General features: G+C 42.2%; 2 protein-coding genes across 5 annotated transcripts in view; one reads left to right on the top strand and one right to left on the bottom strand.

Annotated features, from left to right (window-relative positions):
* The window catches only part of PPP2R2C (protein phosphatase 2 regulatory subunit Bgamma), a 322,720-nt gene extending 319,546 nt beyond the window's left edge, over positions 1-3,174 (bottom strand). The window contains 3 exon segments of the mRNA XM_075066607.1: positions 2,550-2,630; positions 2,870-3,156; positions 3,158-3,174. Of these exon segments, the coding sequence (XP_074922708.1) occupies positions 2,550-2,630; positions 2,870-3,156; positions 3,158-3,174 (385 nt within the window).
* Positions 3,038-16,575, top strand: part of MAN2B2 (mannosidase alpha class 2B member 2) — an 81,301-nt gene continuing 67,763 nt past the window's right edge. For 2 of the 4 annotated variants that reach the window (XM_032783380.2, XM_032783383.2), the window contains exons 1-2: positions 7,370-7,572; positions 15,101-15,247. In XM_032783380.2, the coding sequence (XP_032639271.1) occupies positions 7,456-7,572; positions 15,101-15,247 (264 nt within the window). In that variant the 5' untranslated portion in view covers positions 7,370-7,455. Of the gene's footprint in view, positions 3,114-7,369; positions 7,573-15,100; positions 15,248-16,575 lie in introns of those variants that run through there. The other 2 variants (XM_032783381.2, XM_032783382.2) reach the window with 2 other exon arrangements.

Here is a 16,575-nt window from a genome sequence, read left to right on the forward strand (position 1 = left end):
TCACAATAAATAGTTCTCTGAAAACATCTGCTCAATGTGCAGTGGCAGTCAAAAATCTAACAATGTTAGGAATCACTAGTAGGGCCCTACCAAATTCACAGTCCATTTTGGTCAATTTCACAGTCATGGGAGTTTTTAAATTGCAAATTTCATGATTTCAGCTATTTAAATCTGAAATGTCATAGTGTTTTAATTGTAGGGGTCCTGACCCAAAAAGGAGTTGTGGAGGGCGTCGCAAGGTTATTGCAGGAGGAATTGCAGGATAGCTACCCTTACTTCTGCATTGCTGCTGGTGGCAGCACTGCCTTCAGAGCTGGGCAGCTGGAGAGTGGCGGCTGCTAGCCAGGAGCCCACTCGGAAGGCAGAGCCATCGCCAATGAAGAAGTAAGGATGACATGGAATCGTATTGCCACCCTTACTTCTGTGCTGCTGCTGGCAGAGTGCTGCCTTCAGAGCTAAGTGCCTAGCCAACATACGCCGTGTTCCAGCTGCCCAGCTCTGAAGGCAGTGCAGAAGAAAGAATGGCAATATCATGACCCTCCTAAAATAACCTTGCAACCCTCCCTGCAACTCACTTTTGTGTCAGGACCCCCAATTTGAGATAATGCTGGTCTTCCTCCCCCCGCACCTCCCATGAAATTTGTATAGTATAGGGTAAAAGCACACAGAAGACCAGATTTCACGCTGTGTTTCTCATGGCCTAATCAATTTGGTAGGGGCCTAATCATTAGGGGAAAAGATATATAACAAGACAAAATATATCTTAATGTCTGTATATAAATCCATGGTACATCGACACATCAAATACTGCATGCAGTTCTAATCACCCTATCTAAAAAAAAAAGGATACATTAACATTGGAAAATGTACACAGAAGGGCAACAAAAATGATTAGGGGTATGGAACAGCTTCCGTACAATAAGTAATTAGAAAGACTGGGACTGTTCAGCTAAGAAGAGAGACAATTAAGGGGAGATGTGATAGAGGTCTATAAAATCATGAATGGTGTGGAGAAAATGAATAAGGAAATGTTATTTATCCCTTCCCAAAGCACAAGAACTAGGGTCACACAACAAAATTAATAGGCAGCAAATAAACAAAAGGAAGTACTTTACACAACGCACAGTCAACCTGTGGAACTCATTGCCAGGGGACATTGTGAATGCCAAAATTATCACTGGGTTTAAAAAAGAATTAAATAAGTTCATGGAGGATAGGCCCATTAATTGCTACTAGAGAAGATGATCAGGATGCAACCCATGCTCTGGGTGTCCCTAAACTTCTGACTGCAAGAAGCTGGGACTGGATGACAGGGGATAGATCACTTGATAATTGCCCTGTTCTGTTCATTCCCTCTGCATGATCTGCACTGACCATTGTCAGAAAACAAGATACTGGACTAAATGGACCATTCATCTGACCCAATATGGTCTTATTTCTTACGTTTACATTCCCTCCCAGCAACCATTTCCACCTCCAAATATTTTCATCATATCTGGGCTGCTGAGCTGTTCACAAAAAAAAACAAACCTGTATCTATATTGTGAATAACATCATCTTTTGATTAACCAACGTCTAGCACAAGAAATACAAAACAAAAACCTAAAATCAACTTGTAAAATATACCGTGGAACTTGAGCTATGGTGGTATAAGTTTAGCAGAGAAAAGTACACATAGCCCACAGCCATTACTAAATTTTAATTCACTACTAAAATGCTGAATCTAAATCCCACCTGGAAGCATCTCCACTTTGCAAATCCAAATAGCCGAATACAGGCAAAAATCACTCCTGATCAGTCATGCAGACAGCAAATGCAGAATCCTAAGAAATCTATGCCACAAATCATCATGTTAAGGCCCTTATTCCATATAATTCCCATACCACTGAAAAATCAATGGTAGCACTGAAACATGCCCCTTAGTACCATATAATAAAACAGATTGTATCATGCAGGCTGACATTTGTTTTGTTTTTACATTTTTGCATAATCATATGTAATAGAGAGGCTATTCCCCATATTCAGTCACTCGTACCATAAACAAATACTTTCCAGGTTACCTCCAATTCCTCTTTCAGCGTTGAAAAGAAAAATTAAAATGTTACAACCAGATATTGCAAGGCCTCACTCAAGTCAGTAGTCTACGGATTTCAAGGGTTAATCCAGTCAGTAAAGGATGACAAGCTGGACCCTTAGTTACCAAACCAGATGCTCCCTAACAAAACAAAAAGAGTGGAAATATTTTCCAAGGCCTCTATGTATTCCAACAATGCAAAATGTTAGAATCCACCCACGGCTAGCCAAGAACAGTAACATTTCTCCATCGCTCTGGGTGACATATTCAGAAATGTACACCTCACATCTTTCCAAACCAGCCCACAGCTCTTGGGTTGCCTCTTTCTCCATCATTACAGCAGGGTTCCTTCCCCTCATCTAGACATGGCTGAGTTTAAGTCAATTAGATAGGATACACCTGCCCAAAGAGCTCTGTTGTGGCAGGGCAGGGCTTTTTGCAAAGACCAAACATCATCTGTTCAAGCATCACTTACCTTCGGAGACCTCAAACTGTGCCGTCCCATTGAGCTGATACAGGCACCAATCAACTGCATCCTCGCCAGGGGGGCAGCCAACTAGTCAAACAAGCAAAGCCACAGTCAATAAGTGTGCGGCTCACACGTTAGCGCTCCCCACAGAAGGCCGAGGAGAGGAAAGAGGGAGGAAGGCTGGGGAGGAGGACAGAAGAAAAGAGAAAGAGGAGTGAGGGGAGGGAACAGAGAAAGGAGAGCAGCTGGGGGAGAGTTAGGAGGGATCGAGGACGAGGAGAGATGGCTGAGAGGTGCCTGGGGGAAGGGAGAACGGTTCCAAATACCCTGCTTTTGGGACATGTGTGTTGCCCTCCGAGAGGCGCCCGGAACTGCTCTTTGCTTTGCTCTCGCTGCCAAGCGCTCGCGGCGCCTCCTCCTTCTCCCGGCGGAGCGGGTGGTGCTTGCCGGCAGCGCAGGCTGACTTGGGGCGCCCAGAGGAGGCTCCGCCCGGAGATCCCGCAGAAGGCGGCGGCGGCGCAGCCTCCCCACAGCACCGGGCACGGAGAGGCCGCGAAGCAGCCCCAACAGGTGTAAGCGGAGTCCAGGCCCGGGAGGGGGATTGGCCCGGGCACGGGGGCGGAGGCTGCATGCTGGTGAGGGGGCCGCAGGCATGTACTGGGGGAGGCGGGGCCGTGTCAAGGTGTGTGGACATGGGTGTGTCAGAGCGGGGAGCATCCACCAGGCCGTCGGAGCCTGCGTGTGCGGGGAGGGGGATATCTGCGTGGGTGGGTGTAAGTCCGAGGCATGAAGCCAACGTCTTTAGTTACTTCAAGCCCGTTTCTGGGCCTCCCTTAAGTATCAAGGAGAAGGGATGTGTGATTTCAGTTCAAGCCCCTATCTGGCTTCATGCATACATGATATATGATCACTATGAAAAACAAGACCATTACCATTTGCAGGTAAAAATGACTTTACTGCAGCAATCAAAGCATTCCGAGACTTGGACCATTCAGCAGACATGATGAGTAAGTGCTGCAAGTACCACAGTAACTGTCAGGTTTTGTTGGGGACCTCTCTGTGCTATATGTCACTGTCATGTGTGTATGCACACGTGCTGGCTGCATGTGAATGTTTTTGTACACTGAGACCATTGTCAGATTACAGTAAACCACACACTGTAAATTTCCATATTCCTGCATACACACACTAAAAACAATTCTGGGAGGAAATTAAATGTACATTAAATGTTCTGTTCACCAGGTGGTTTTCTTGGCATATGATTTAATACTAAGCTTCTGAGTTATTAGTTTACAGTTGGCAGCAACATCGTGCTGAAGCATTCTCGCTTTTCTAGGTGATCATATGTCAGAGGCCCTCATTTTTTATGGAATTATGGTGAGACCACTGTTCTTTCCATGGGCAAATGATAAAAATCACAAACATACAGTAGAGAGAGAATATTACCAGCCCTGGACTGAAGGCCAGCCACAGAAAAAAGTATCAATCTTGCCCTGTTGTAGCATAATCACACTGGACTCGCCTCTAGTTTTTGCCAGTTGTGCGGCAGTTTATGTGGCTTGGAATAAGCATTTTCTTCTGTACATTTTCTGCTTGCCATGCTTAGTCTCACCCAGCTTGCCATGCCCATTTTCCTATCCACCGTTCTACATGGTCTTCTGGCACTGGGAGGTTTTTGTGCACTTGCACTGACCACTGCATAATTTGACTAATTGCCTTGTCCCACCCAAATTATTTTCCACTCAAATTTCTCTCCCCACTTTTTCTGTTCCACACAAGATAATGGAACATTTGGACTGTCGTGAAAATGTAGGGAAAGGACTTAACCATTCAGAACTAAATATGTGTAGTAGGTTTAAGAGGAAAACAATGTATTTTCCAGAAATCCTCGGCTATTTTTAGAAATAAATCAAAATGCCTGTGTTTAACCCCTCCTGTGACATTAACCCAAATCACCCAGGGTTATAATGCCTATTGAAGTATAGTCAGCAATATTAATGCATTTAGACATTGTATGTCCCTGGGCCACATTTGCTGGATCTTCACTTGTTTTCTGGGAACTGAAGAGATTAATGAAGAAAGATATGTTGATGATTAAGAGGAGAGAGGACATTTTTGCAGCTGTTTCAAGCCTAAACTTCATCCAGCTACTTTCAGTACTATGGACTCCATGTACAAAATACCTGTAGACCGTGATTGTACTTCATGCAAAATATTCTAGCCAATAAAATCAACCTTGGCACTTCAGCAGTTTTATTTTCTCATAGTGTTTTGGGAGAAGTCATTTCACAGTCTACCACGTTAGCTGGCAAAATAATGGCGCTACTCTGAGAGAACTTATCTGAAAGTGGATTTAAGCAGAAATGTGGCAGAAATGAGTCTCACTTTGTGTAACTCAATAAAACTGCCTAACATTGATAAAGTGCTTTTCATTCAGAACATCTGTCATAAACAGATAGTAGGAGTTAATAGAACAGAAGTACTTTGTATCTCTTTTGACTGTTAAGGGTTAACAAGTTCAGTAATCCTGGCTGTCACCTGATCAGAGGACCAATCGGGACAGGATACTTTCAAATCTTGAGGAGGGAAGTTTGTGTGTGTGCTGTTAGTGTTTGGTTGTTGTTCTCTCTGGGTGCTGAGAGTGACCAAACGTGCAACCAGGTTTCTCTCCAATCTCCCGATCCAGAGGGTCTGGGTCTTGGGGTTCCCCGGGCAAGGTCTTGGAGGGACCAGAGTGTACCAGGCACTGGAATTCCTGGTTGGTGGCAGCGCTACAGGTTCTAAGCTGGTAATCAAGCTTAGAGGAATTCATGCGGGTACCCCATCTTTTGGACGCTAAGGTTCAGGGTGGGGACTTATATCATGACAACATCAAACTACTTTACAAACTCTCTGTATACACATAACTTACTGGCTCTTCATCTGGGGTTTTATACTGCACAATTTTTTTTCTCTTTTTTAAGAAGGGACAGAACCTGATGTCAGTTGTAGTGAAGTAAATCTGTCCATACAGATGTCTTGGATTAAGGCTGATCTACATATGAGCTTCCACCAAAACAACAATTCAATTTTAATTCATGCCTTTTGTTATTATGCAGCTCTTCTCTGTGTGGGTATATGTGGATATGTATTGTATGAAAGTACTTTGGGACTGTTTGGTGCAGAACGTGCTATATAAACACAAATTACTTAGACTAGTTTGCATATGTCAGTTACTCAGGGAAAGGGTTTTAACCAAACTCAGACACACGATGTGTAATTATATTACATTATATTCACATTTGACCTACAGAGGGTCTGGGGAAGATAGACATGTTCTCCCCCAAACTAATTTCTAGAGCTGCTACAGGTAGTGAGGCACTAAGGATACACGCCCAGAAATCCTAGCATGAAACATATAATTGCAGTGCCAGCATGGACACAGATACATTGGTTATGGATGCGAGCAGCTCTGCAGTGTGAACTCTTGATGGTGGGCTTGGCTAACATACAATAGCACTGATTTAACTAAATCAGTTTCTAATCCAGTTTTGTTAAATTGGTGCACAAACTGTATGTAAACAAGACCTCAGGTACATATAACATACTTATGACCTTGGTATCTAAGCACCAATTTCAGCTGTTACTTCAGTTTTGCATTAGTGTAAATGAGATCAGAAAACAGTCTGAAATGTTTTAGCTTGTCCATCAGAAATTATAAGGTGAATTTTAGGTAGACATAATTTGCCCAAAGCAGAATTTGACCAGGATACTGTGGGGAACACTCCTATGCTTTTTGATAACCAGAAACCATATCAGAAACAGGGCGTTATTTGGTCCTCAGTGCTCTGTCTGTATATTGATTAATCATAGGCTTATGATATCATACCCCAAACTGGTATAACACTGCCTCTTTGGGTGCAAATCCCATGCAGCATCTCTGGATGATGTTCTCTATCTTTCCCATTGGTGTCAGTGGGGCACCACACAGAATCAGAACTCTGCCTATGCAATTCACAACACAAACCTAGGATCATAGGGTGTGATCTTGCTTATATAAAACTATCATTGTTTTTAATGAAGCAGGAGTGGGTCCATAGTGTAAAATAAAACTTAATTTTGATTGGAAATGTAGAAAATGTCAAGTCTTGGAGTCTGGACTTTAGAGCCCTTTAACATTTTTGAGCCATCAGCCATTCAGAAACAAATTTTATGAAAAAGGCCTTTTAAAAGAAGTTATAAATTGTTTGAGATTATGAAAGAATGTTTGAATATTTAAGTCTCTGAAAATTAATATCACATTTGCCAACAATATATAATGAGCTACTCAGTTCTGCAGTTTTGGATGGGCAGTTTCTTGCACAGAGCTACAATTTAGAAAATCGTTTAATATTTGCAAAACTCCATGTCTGCACAGTGCAGAGCATACAGAGGGTGCTCTACAAGTACAGCAATGCAAAATATGGGACATTATTGTCTCTCTTGTAAATATTACTAGACAGCCAAAACCTTCCTCATTTGGAGGGAGGCAGCTACCTTGTTTTCGTTTAGTTTTATGACACTTTTTAAAAAGCATCTCCCTCTGGTGATAACATCTCTTGCTGTGTTTTAGGGAGTCATGTAAAAATCTTGGTCATTCTTTTAAATCTCCTTGCTATTGCTGCACGGCTGGGTATTTTCCAGCTCTGAATGCCTGGTTTGCTTTTACTTACTACTCAGATAACAGTGCTAGAGCGAGCTCCCACTCCCATGCCCCACGGCGTCCTGGAGGAGGCGTGGTTGCATGTTGGGGGCCGGAGGAGCCCAGGATGTGGCGCTTTGTAGCTTAACGTAGTGCTGCGGCGCAGGCTGGGTGAGGAAGTCAGGCTGTAGTAGCCTCTGCAATGTTGTAGGCGGTGCCCGGCTGATAGTTGCACCGTGGTGCGGGCGTACAATGTATCTCCTGCTGGCGTTCCTCGGCCTGGTCCCGCGGGCGCCTTGCCTGGGGGAGCTGAAGGCTTTTGTGGTCGCTCACAGCCACATGGACGTTGGCTGGGTTTACACCGTGCAGGTAGCTCCCTCCAGTATTGTCTGGGCTTTCGGTTCACTCTTCTGCTTCTCCCAGCGGTTACTTGAGTGCCTGCAGGGACTCCAGGGGTGTCAGATCAGCGACCCGGAGATAAATCTCCTCTCGGCTCCCGCTTGGTGCCCCCGTGTTTGCATGATCCCAGTGAGGTTTCCGCCTGGCTCTTGTTTGTGTGTTCATCTGTCCGATTACTACTTTTATGTGAAGTGTTGCCCTGTTCGTGTTTCCTCTCCCCATGGCTCCCCAAGCGGTGACAAAGTAGTTTCAAACTTCTGTAACTGACTCAGATGGGAGGCTTTCTTTTCTTCTTTTTTCCCCACTGCTGTAAGCTACAGGCCGGATCTTTTCCTCCGTGCGTGTTTGGGGTGCTCGGTGGAAATAGAATTAGGCCTTACCATAATAACTCTATCAGGGGTTCTCAAAATGTGGATTGGGATCCTTGGGGGGGGGTCACAAAGTTATTATATGGGGGGTTGCGAGCTGTCAGCCTCCATCCCAAGCCCCTCTTTGCTTCCAGTATTTATAATGGTGTTAAACATATTAAAAAGTGTTTTTAATTTATAAGGGGGGATTGCACTCAGAGGCTTGCTATGTGAAAGGGTTACCAGTACAAAAGTTTGAGAATCACTGCTGTAGATTCTCTAAGGTCCTGTCTGCAAAACAAAACAAACCATGTAACAGAAGTTTAGCTGAGATAGAGTATTTTCCCCTTATGCCTGCACCTGCTTCAAGGATAGTTCTGTCTTGTTATGCAGACTGAGATTTATACAGAGAAAGAGCACAGTTTGGGTAAAATCCTCTGGCTGGGCCTGGAGCAGGCAGTGTGGTTGTGCACTTCTACGAGCAACAGCAACAGTGGAAACTCTAGAGTACACAAGGCTGGGAAGTGACATTTTCCATTTAGTCAGGTTTAGACCAGTGTAGTATCTCCATTCAGTAACCTTCAGCTAAACTGGAGCAACTTCTGTCTGTAGTGGGGTGACCAGATGTCCCGATTTTGTGGCCTTTTTCTTATATATGTTCCTATTACCCCCCACCCATCTCGATTTTTCATACTTACTATCTGGTCACCCTAGTCTGTAGACATGCCCTAATGATGGCAGCATTTGGAAGTTATTGCACAATGGTTATAGTCAAGGCCTTTCATTTTCATTTTTTTATGTTTGAATTAAAATTTTGCAGGAAATTAAAAATGAGTGAAAATAGATGCACTAAATTAACTTTTTTGGGTAAATATCAGTTAATACTGGGAGATGGGAGGACAGAAAAAATGCAGCAGAGAAAAGGAAGAGTATTGAATGTAAAAGCAGTGATTTATTTAATGAACTATACATTACCAGTATATTATGTACAATCTTCCATTACATTGTTTTATTTTAACAGATAGCTTCACGTTAACGCTTAGGCTAATTTATTAACATAAACACATATCTAATGTATTGGATTTTTTTAACATAATCATATTTTCATTATCTAAAATTGGGGTGAAAATAGGTAAAAATAATAAATAATAGCTTTTGTAAAACCCTGGATTATTTTTTTTTTTAAATCGGCAAAAACTGAAAACAAAGGGCCTTAGGTAAAGCTTAGGTTCCAGTACCTACAGAGTGAAGCCAAGGATTTAAATAATGTTGACAGGGTTTTGTTTGTTTTTCTGGGGTTTGGTTGGTTTTCCATCCTGCAAGCTAGACATGCAAGAATTAGCCTGTGAAAATCATAATGGATCTATAATGAAAACCTGTTCATATTGACGAGCAGACGTTTTGGATCATGAGCTTTCGTGGGTGAATACTCACTTCGTCAGATGAATGTAGTGGAAATTTCCAGGGGCAGGTATATATATGCAAGCAACGCAAGCTAGAGATAACGAGGTTATTCAATCAGGAGGATGAGGCCTGTTTTAGCAGTTGAGGTGTGAAAACCAAGGAGGAGAAACTGGTTACTGTGAATGGCTTGCCAACTACAGCTTTGTTCAACCCTGAGCTGAGTGGTGTCAAATTTGCAGATGAATTGAAGCTCAGCAGTCTCTTGAAGTCTGGTCCTGAGTTTTTTTTGCTCAGGATGGCCACCTTAAGGTCTGCTATAGGTGGCCAGTGAAGTGAAGTGTAATATACAAACTGTAGAAGAGCACTTCAATCTCCTGGCCACACTATAGCAGACTTAAGGTGGCCATCCTGCAGCAAAAAAACTTCAGGACAGACTTCAAGAGAAACTGGTGAGCTTCAATTCATCTGCAAATTTGACACCATCAGCTCAGGTTTGAACAAAGACGTGATGGCTTGCAACTACAGAACAGTTTCCCTCCTTGGTTTTCACACCTCAACTGCTAGAAACAGGGCTCATCCCCTGATTGAACTAATTCGTTATCTCTAGCTTGCTTGCTTGCTTGCATATATATACCTGCCCCTGGAAATTTCCACTACATTCATCTGACGAAGTGGTATTCACCCATGAAAGCTCATGATCCAAACGTCTGTTAGTCTATAAGGTGCCACAGGATTCTCTACTGCTTTTACAGATTCAGATTAACACGGCTACCCCTCTGATACTGCTCATATTGATTCACTTAGATCGTTCACATTATATTTGAGTGAGGAAAGTTATGGTCGGGGGGCATGGTTAATTTAGAAATATATATACATGTTTCTTTCATTTTGTTTGTGTATTTATTTGAGAAGACACTCCTGATGCAATTTTTAAGAAGAAGAAAACATTTCTGGAGTATGTACTGGGATTGTTGTTGATGATCTGAGAAATTGTGATTATTATTATTTTAATATTCTTGTATGATTCTTTGAGAGAAATTATGAGGGGATGAGGGAAGCATACTAGAAAGAGACATTTTAAAACAAAAAAATTAACATTTTGATTGAGAAGGTGTTGGAGCCTAGCATTGTAGCAGGAAGTTAACAAAGTAGTTTCAGCTAAATAGGTGACATACTAAGCAAAATAAATCAAACAGCTCCTAAATGGCTTTCATGTTTCCTTTTCTATATACTGTCTCAGTTAGTTATATAGATCCCTTCAGTTACACAAATGATATTTCAGACACTTTACATACTAGATAAGCAAGGAATCAGAATTTTTTCTGGGAGCTTTTCTTCCAATAGCATGACAGGGAATCACTGCTGTTACTTTATTTTATTTTATTTTTAAACAGGGTTATTGAATTATTCCTTTAGTAGCTTAACTCATACTCAGTAACTGCGTGGACAAACATAGAAGCACTTTGTATTTTGGATCTGTCAGTGAGTGAAGATTCCTCCAAAAGAAATGAAACTTGAATTATCAGTTTCTAAGAAGACAAAATTGCTTGAGGCTTCAGCTCCTCTATTATTAAATCATGAGCATCAATGATTCCTTTGGTCAAAAACCATAGAGACTATCTATAGATCCTTTTAAGCGCTTCTCTGATAAAGTGAAACCTAACCATAATTCTCTGTGGGACACTGATGTCCTAAATTCTATGTATTGTTTCTTCAAAGTTTGCATTGTTATTACATGTCGCTTCTGATTGACAATATCTTTTGGACCTTTCATTGTTCACATTCACAGCATGAAAAATAACATAATTTATTGTATAAAAATAGGAAGCTGTTCTGTGTTCTGGAAATTTTACCCTAACTTTGGATACACCCATAGAATGCAGTTGACTTTAAGGGGAATTTTGCTTGTCTATATAAGGATAGCATTTGATCCACTGTCTACGTAATATAACATTATGGATTCTGTCCTGTACACCTTACAACAACATTGAAGACAATGGAAGTTTTGCCAAAATATAGCATGCAGAACAGAGTTTCATGTCTCTATGTAATTTCAGTAGTATACTGCAACCCCCTTAAAATATTTTAGTCTTTTTCACAACTAATGCTATCTGTATAGGACTAAGTATTTATACTGTCCCTATCACAGAGCTATTTAAGCTCTTCAAATAAACACCGTAATTGTTGTTGCACGCCATCTGTATATTATACTTTAAAACAAAGTCAAGATAACTAGGTTTTTTTAATTGCTGCAAAGGTGTCTACATCCTGGGATATAATTTATACTGAGAAAATATTCACATGCTCAAGATCATCTGTTCTGCCTTCATGAAGAAACTCATTTGTTCTAGGATTCAGCAATCAGAGTGACTTCTGGCACTCATAGACTTTAAGGTCAGAAGGGACTATTATGATCATCTAGTCCGACCTTCTGCACAATGCAGGCCACAGAATCTCATCCACCCACTCCTGTAACAAACCCCTAACCTATGTCTGAGTTATTGAAGTCCTCAAATCGTGGTTTAAAGACCTCAAGGTGCAGAGAATCCTCCAGCAAGTGGCCCATGCCCCATGCTGCAGAGGAAGGCAAAAAACCTCCAGGGCCTCTGTCAGTCTGCAGAAATGAGCATCTCTCATCTTCAGTTTCTGTGGGCCTGATCTTGAGAGATGCAGTGTGTGACAGTAACTACTGAAGCCAGTGGACACTGACCGCAGGGGAGTTAATCTCTGTAACCCTGATTTATGTCAACTGACTGAGGTTAGTAATTAGAATCAACTCTCCTAGCACTTCTGTATTTCACATCCTATTACACCAACAGCTTTCCATTCCTGTTGAAGACAATGGGAGTTTTTAGCTTTCGGCACTTAGGAGGATCAGGTTGTAGATTAGCTTCTGGTTTCACTCTGGCAAGATCTTTGTTAAATCCAAGATTATTTTCACCAATTTTTATTAAAACAATCCTAGACGTTCTCTTGGAATTAGATCCTAACGTTCCTAAACATTGCATATAGTCTCTTAGCCAACAAACCATTTTGCAGGTAAGAACTCTGGCTGTGAAAGCCTCTTTAGAAATGATCATTGTTCAGCTTTTAAAATTTAAGTAGTAGGGGTTTTTTTTAAGGAATATTAGTATGGTTAGAATTTCATCTGTCTAAACTGGTATTAAAACATCCATTCATGATCTTTGTAAAAAAGTTGAGAACTCCCAGAGATCACCATGTGAACAAGTAATTATTTAGGCAAGTGCTAAAAAATGTTTTGGGGCACCTTTTCTATAGTCAGACATGTTTCCTTTATTCAGTTAATTGTTAAAATATTACAGTAGATTTCTAATTTTAATGAAAATGTGCATTTTTATTGAAATGTAGCCTTCCATTTGGATCAGGTCCTGCAGTCCTTATTCACACAAAATTCTCTTTGATTTCCATTAGAATTTTGCTTGAATAAGGACAGAAGATCTTGTCTCCTTATTTGATAAATGCACACTGATGAAGAAAAGTTAAGAGGAGCATGTGGGTGGGGCATATGTAAGTGTGTGTAGCATTAAGGCCTTTTCTTCTCAGTCATTTTTTAAAGCGTCTATGTGGTATGTATGTGATCAACATGATGCATGCTTAAATGAGTACCTGTAGCTATATCTAATTTCCTATTGTGTAGGTCTTTTTGTAATAGTAGTAACAGTGTGGTTGAACAAAAGACCCATACAGATGTTCCTTGCATTTGCTTCATGCAAAGTAATTTTCCTTTTTTAGTTGATTTCATTCTTACAAGTATTTGTATGTGTGCTTTTTTATTTATAAAACCAGTATTACTGTTAAGAAAATAAGTTGTGTATCGCTGCAAATGTATGCATTTCTTAGAAGAAAATTAAAAGAATCTTTTGGAGTGTGATTTGGGGTTTTTTTGGTTTTTTTTAGAGTTCATCTCTATCACTTGGAAGTTGCATAGATGTTGGCAGATTCGATTTGACTGGTTGTAACTTGCCATTAGAGAGAGAGTGTACCCCAAAATGTTGATTATGCACACAAAAATAAACAAATTGTTCAAGCACATGATAGTTTATTTGATGAATAGAGCCCAATTATTATTATTTCAGTTGTAGCACTTACATGTCTCAGTCAATGCTTAGGGCCTATTGTGTGTACTGTACAGACACAGTAAAAAGATGTTCCCTGCCCTGAAAAACTTACAATCTACATGTAAGATGAGAGTCAACAGACATACAGGGTGAGCGCTATTCTCCCCATTTGATAGATTGGGATCTGAAGCAGAGAGAGACCCAGAGATTTTCTACATGGAGCCAGCAAAGAACACTAGAGGAGTATGATTTGTAGAGCATTGTAACATGTTGCACGCTAACTGCTCAATAGAGATCCTGCTGGTACACTCTAAAGAGACCTAACTCATGTTAACGTCATCCTGTTTGAGATGAGACTACATCAAAGCAAACTAGGTACCTTTTAGAGCATGCCAGGGTCTATATGTGGTAGTTGTAGAGCGTTCTAGCAGGTTGCACTCTACATCACGCCCCTATAGTGGGCTTTGCTGGCAACTTGTTGGCTCGCCCTTAGTGACTTACCCAAGGTCATATGGGAAGCTTATGACGCAGCAGAAAATTGAATCTAGGTCTTCCAAATCCCAAATGAACATTCTAACCACTGGACCAACATTGGTTTCTACACCTCTACCCCGATATAACACGACTGTATATAAGGCGGGTTTGCACAGAAGGCAGTAAAGCTCTGACATGTTAAGGGTGCTGGGCCAGGCCGGGACCGAGGGGTTCGATAAGGGGCAGGAGCTGTGGGAGGGCACTTTTGGGGGCCCTGCAGTCCCAGAGTGGCCCGGGGATTAGCGGGGGGCCGGGAGCACCCCGCTCTGCTTCTCTAGCCCCAGCCGTGTCACTCAGGGGAGGAGGCTTGGGGGAAGGGATTTCCCCGCACTCACCAGCAGTGGCGGAAGCAGAGCAACCCAGCCCCAGCCCATTCCAATCCGCCAGCTCCCAGCTGCAGCGCTCTGCTTCCCGCCACAGGTGAGTATGAGAGGTGTCCTTTCCCCAACCTCCCTCCCCTCACCTGCAGCGGGAAGCGGAGTGCTGCGGCTGGGAGGTGGCAGAGTGGAGTGAGCTGGGGCCGTGTCGCTCTGCTTCCCGCCACAGGTGAGTAGGGGAGGCATTCTTTCCCCAACCTCCATGCACTCACCGGCGGCAGGAAGCAGAGCGCTGCAGCTGGGAGATGGCGGAGTGAAGCAGGCTGGGGCCAGGCTGCTCTGCTTCCCACCACAGGTGAGTAGTGGGGGCATCCTTTCCCCCAACCTCCATGCACTCACCGGTGGCAGGAAGCAGAGCGCTGCAGCTGGGAGGTGGCGGAGTGAAGCATGCTGGGGCCGGGCTGCTCTGCTTCCTGCTGCTGCCAGTGAGTGCCTGTGAGGGGGCGCAGAGGGTGGATAGGGGTCAGAGCAGACAGGGGGGTTGGATAGGGTGTCGGGTCCTGGGGGTGATTAGGGACGGGCTTCTCTGGAGGGGGCGGTCAGGGAACAAGGAACGTGGGGGGCCAAAGCCAGTTTGATATAACGTGGTCTCACCTATAACGTGGTGAGATGTTTTATCTCCCAAGGACTGCGTTATATCGGGGTAGAGGTGTAGCTGGTATAGCCAAATGTATTTTAAACAAACAGATTAATTCAAAAGGTGTGAAATATATCTTTTTAAAAGTGCAACATTATATTTTTTTCAATTGCCTTGCAGGAAAGCATGCATGCCTATGCAGCCAATGTTTATACTTCTGTTGTAGAAGAACTAATGAAAGGAAAGCAACGCAAATTTATTGCTGTGGAGCAGGAATTCTTTCGCCTCTGGTGGGACACCATAGCCACAGATATACATAAACAGCAGGTAATGTAACTATAGTTACTGTTTTAACACTGAGAGTAAGCCCCTCTGCTCTTGCCTAACTACATACGCTGCAGAGGGCAGGGGTGGGGATGGGGGTGTGTAAAGCAGCTGAAAACTGACCATGCTACTGCTCTGATCCTGCTGACACTACGTGCAGCTCTGGTTCCTTTCTCAGAGGGCTTCTCTAATTTACACCAGCTGCTAACAGCTCCAAGAGGGTGCAACTACAACTGGGAATCAGAGTGATGTAGGAGCATCTCAGCCACGACCCCTTTCCCCTGCTTTGTTAGCAACAGATAGAGGAAGTATCATAAGAACGTATTCCTCCAGAGTGATTTTTTTTAGGGCAGGATGCACCAGTTTTAGGGTCAGATTGTGCTAGGGGAACTGAACTGCTTTAGAAGATACTGGACTAATATCTGTTAATCATCTCACATTTCTGAACTGCAACCAAAACATCAATAGCAAAGAAAAAACACTTATCTTTTTACTCCAGCATTGCACACTCATTACTATTGCAAACAAGGCTGATGTAGCAACAAGAAAATGTAAGGATCAGCAATGATACATTTGTGTACTTCTTGTGTTTGTGAACAATGACTCTTCTCTGTTGATCTTTAAAATGTGGTTCTACTCAGAAAAATTATTCTGTACTGATGGCATTGTGGATGTTCCATCTTTCTTAAATTTCAGTGACTTACAATTTAATACAGTTGTTGGGTCTCAAAGTTTGGGTCGCTAGGCTAGTGGCAACACATTGTGCTGCGATACATGTGATCGAGAGAACTGAATGAGCCGGAAAGATACAAAGGGCTGTATTATGTCATATATTCCCAATATGCCAGAGATTCCCCTTTGTTTCATTGTGAAATTCCATGTAACAGTACAATATGATCCATTGTCCAGGGGGAAAAAAATTTCAGTTTTGTTTAGTTAAATTGAGGGACTTTGTCAATTTAAAATAACACCTCTTTTCTTAATTTTTTTTTTTTTACCTACTATTCTGTCCATTTGCACCTAAGATTTCTTTATTCGAAAGATTGGAGAGAAAAATAGTTTGTCTTGTGCATTTGACAGCATTCTGTAGATAGTTTCATTGTTTGTCAGTTAGCTTCTCCTAGCTTCTCCTGTTGTTCGTGTGGGTCTTTTGCACCTCAACAGAAAGGAAAGAATTGTTTCTAAATCAGAAAATGTTACTGCAAATCCACAAAAATTGGCATTGGTACTTTTCCATGTGTAGTGATTGAAAATGTTTTGAACTTCTAATTAAAATTGTTTATGGTGTCCCTGCAATCTACACTCTAAGGAAAAGGCTTCTCTTTCTAATA

The sequence above is a fragment of the Chelonoidis abingdonii genome, chromosome 5 (genome assembly GCF_003597395.2).
Source record: "Chelonoidis abingdonii isolate Lonesome George chromosome 5, CheloAbing_2.0, whole genome shotgun sequence".
NCBI lineage: Eukaryota > Metazoa > Chordata > Testudines > Testudinidae > Chelonoidis > Chelonoidis abingdonii.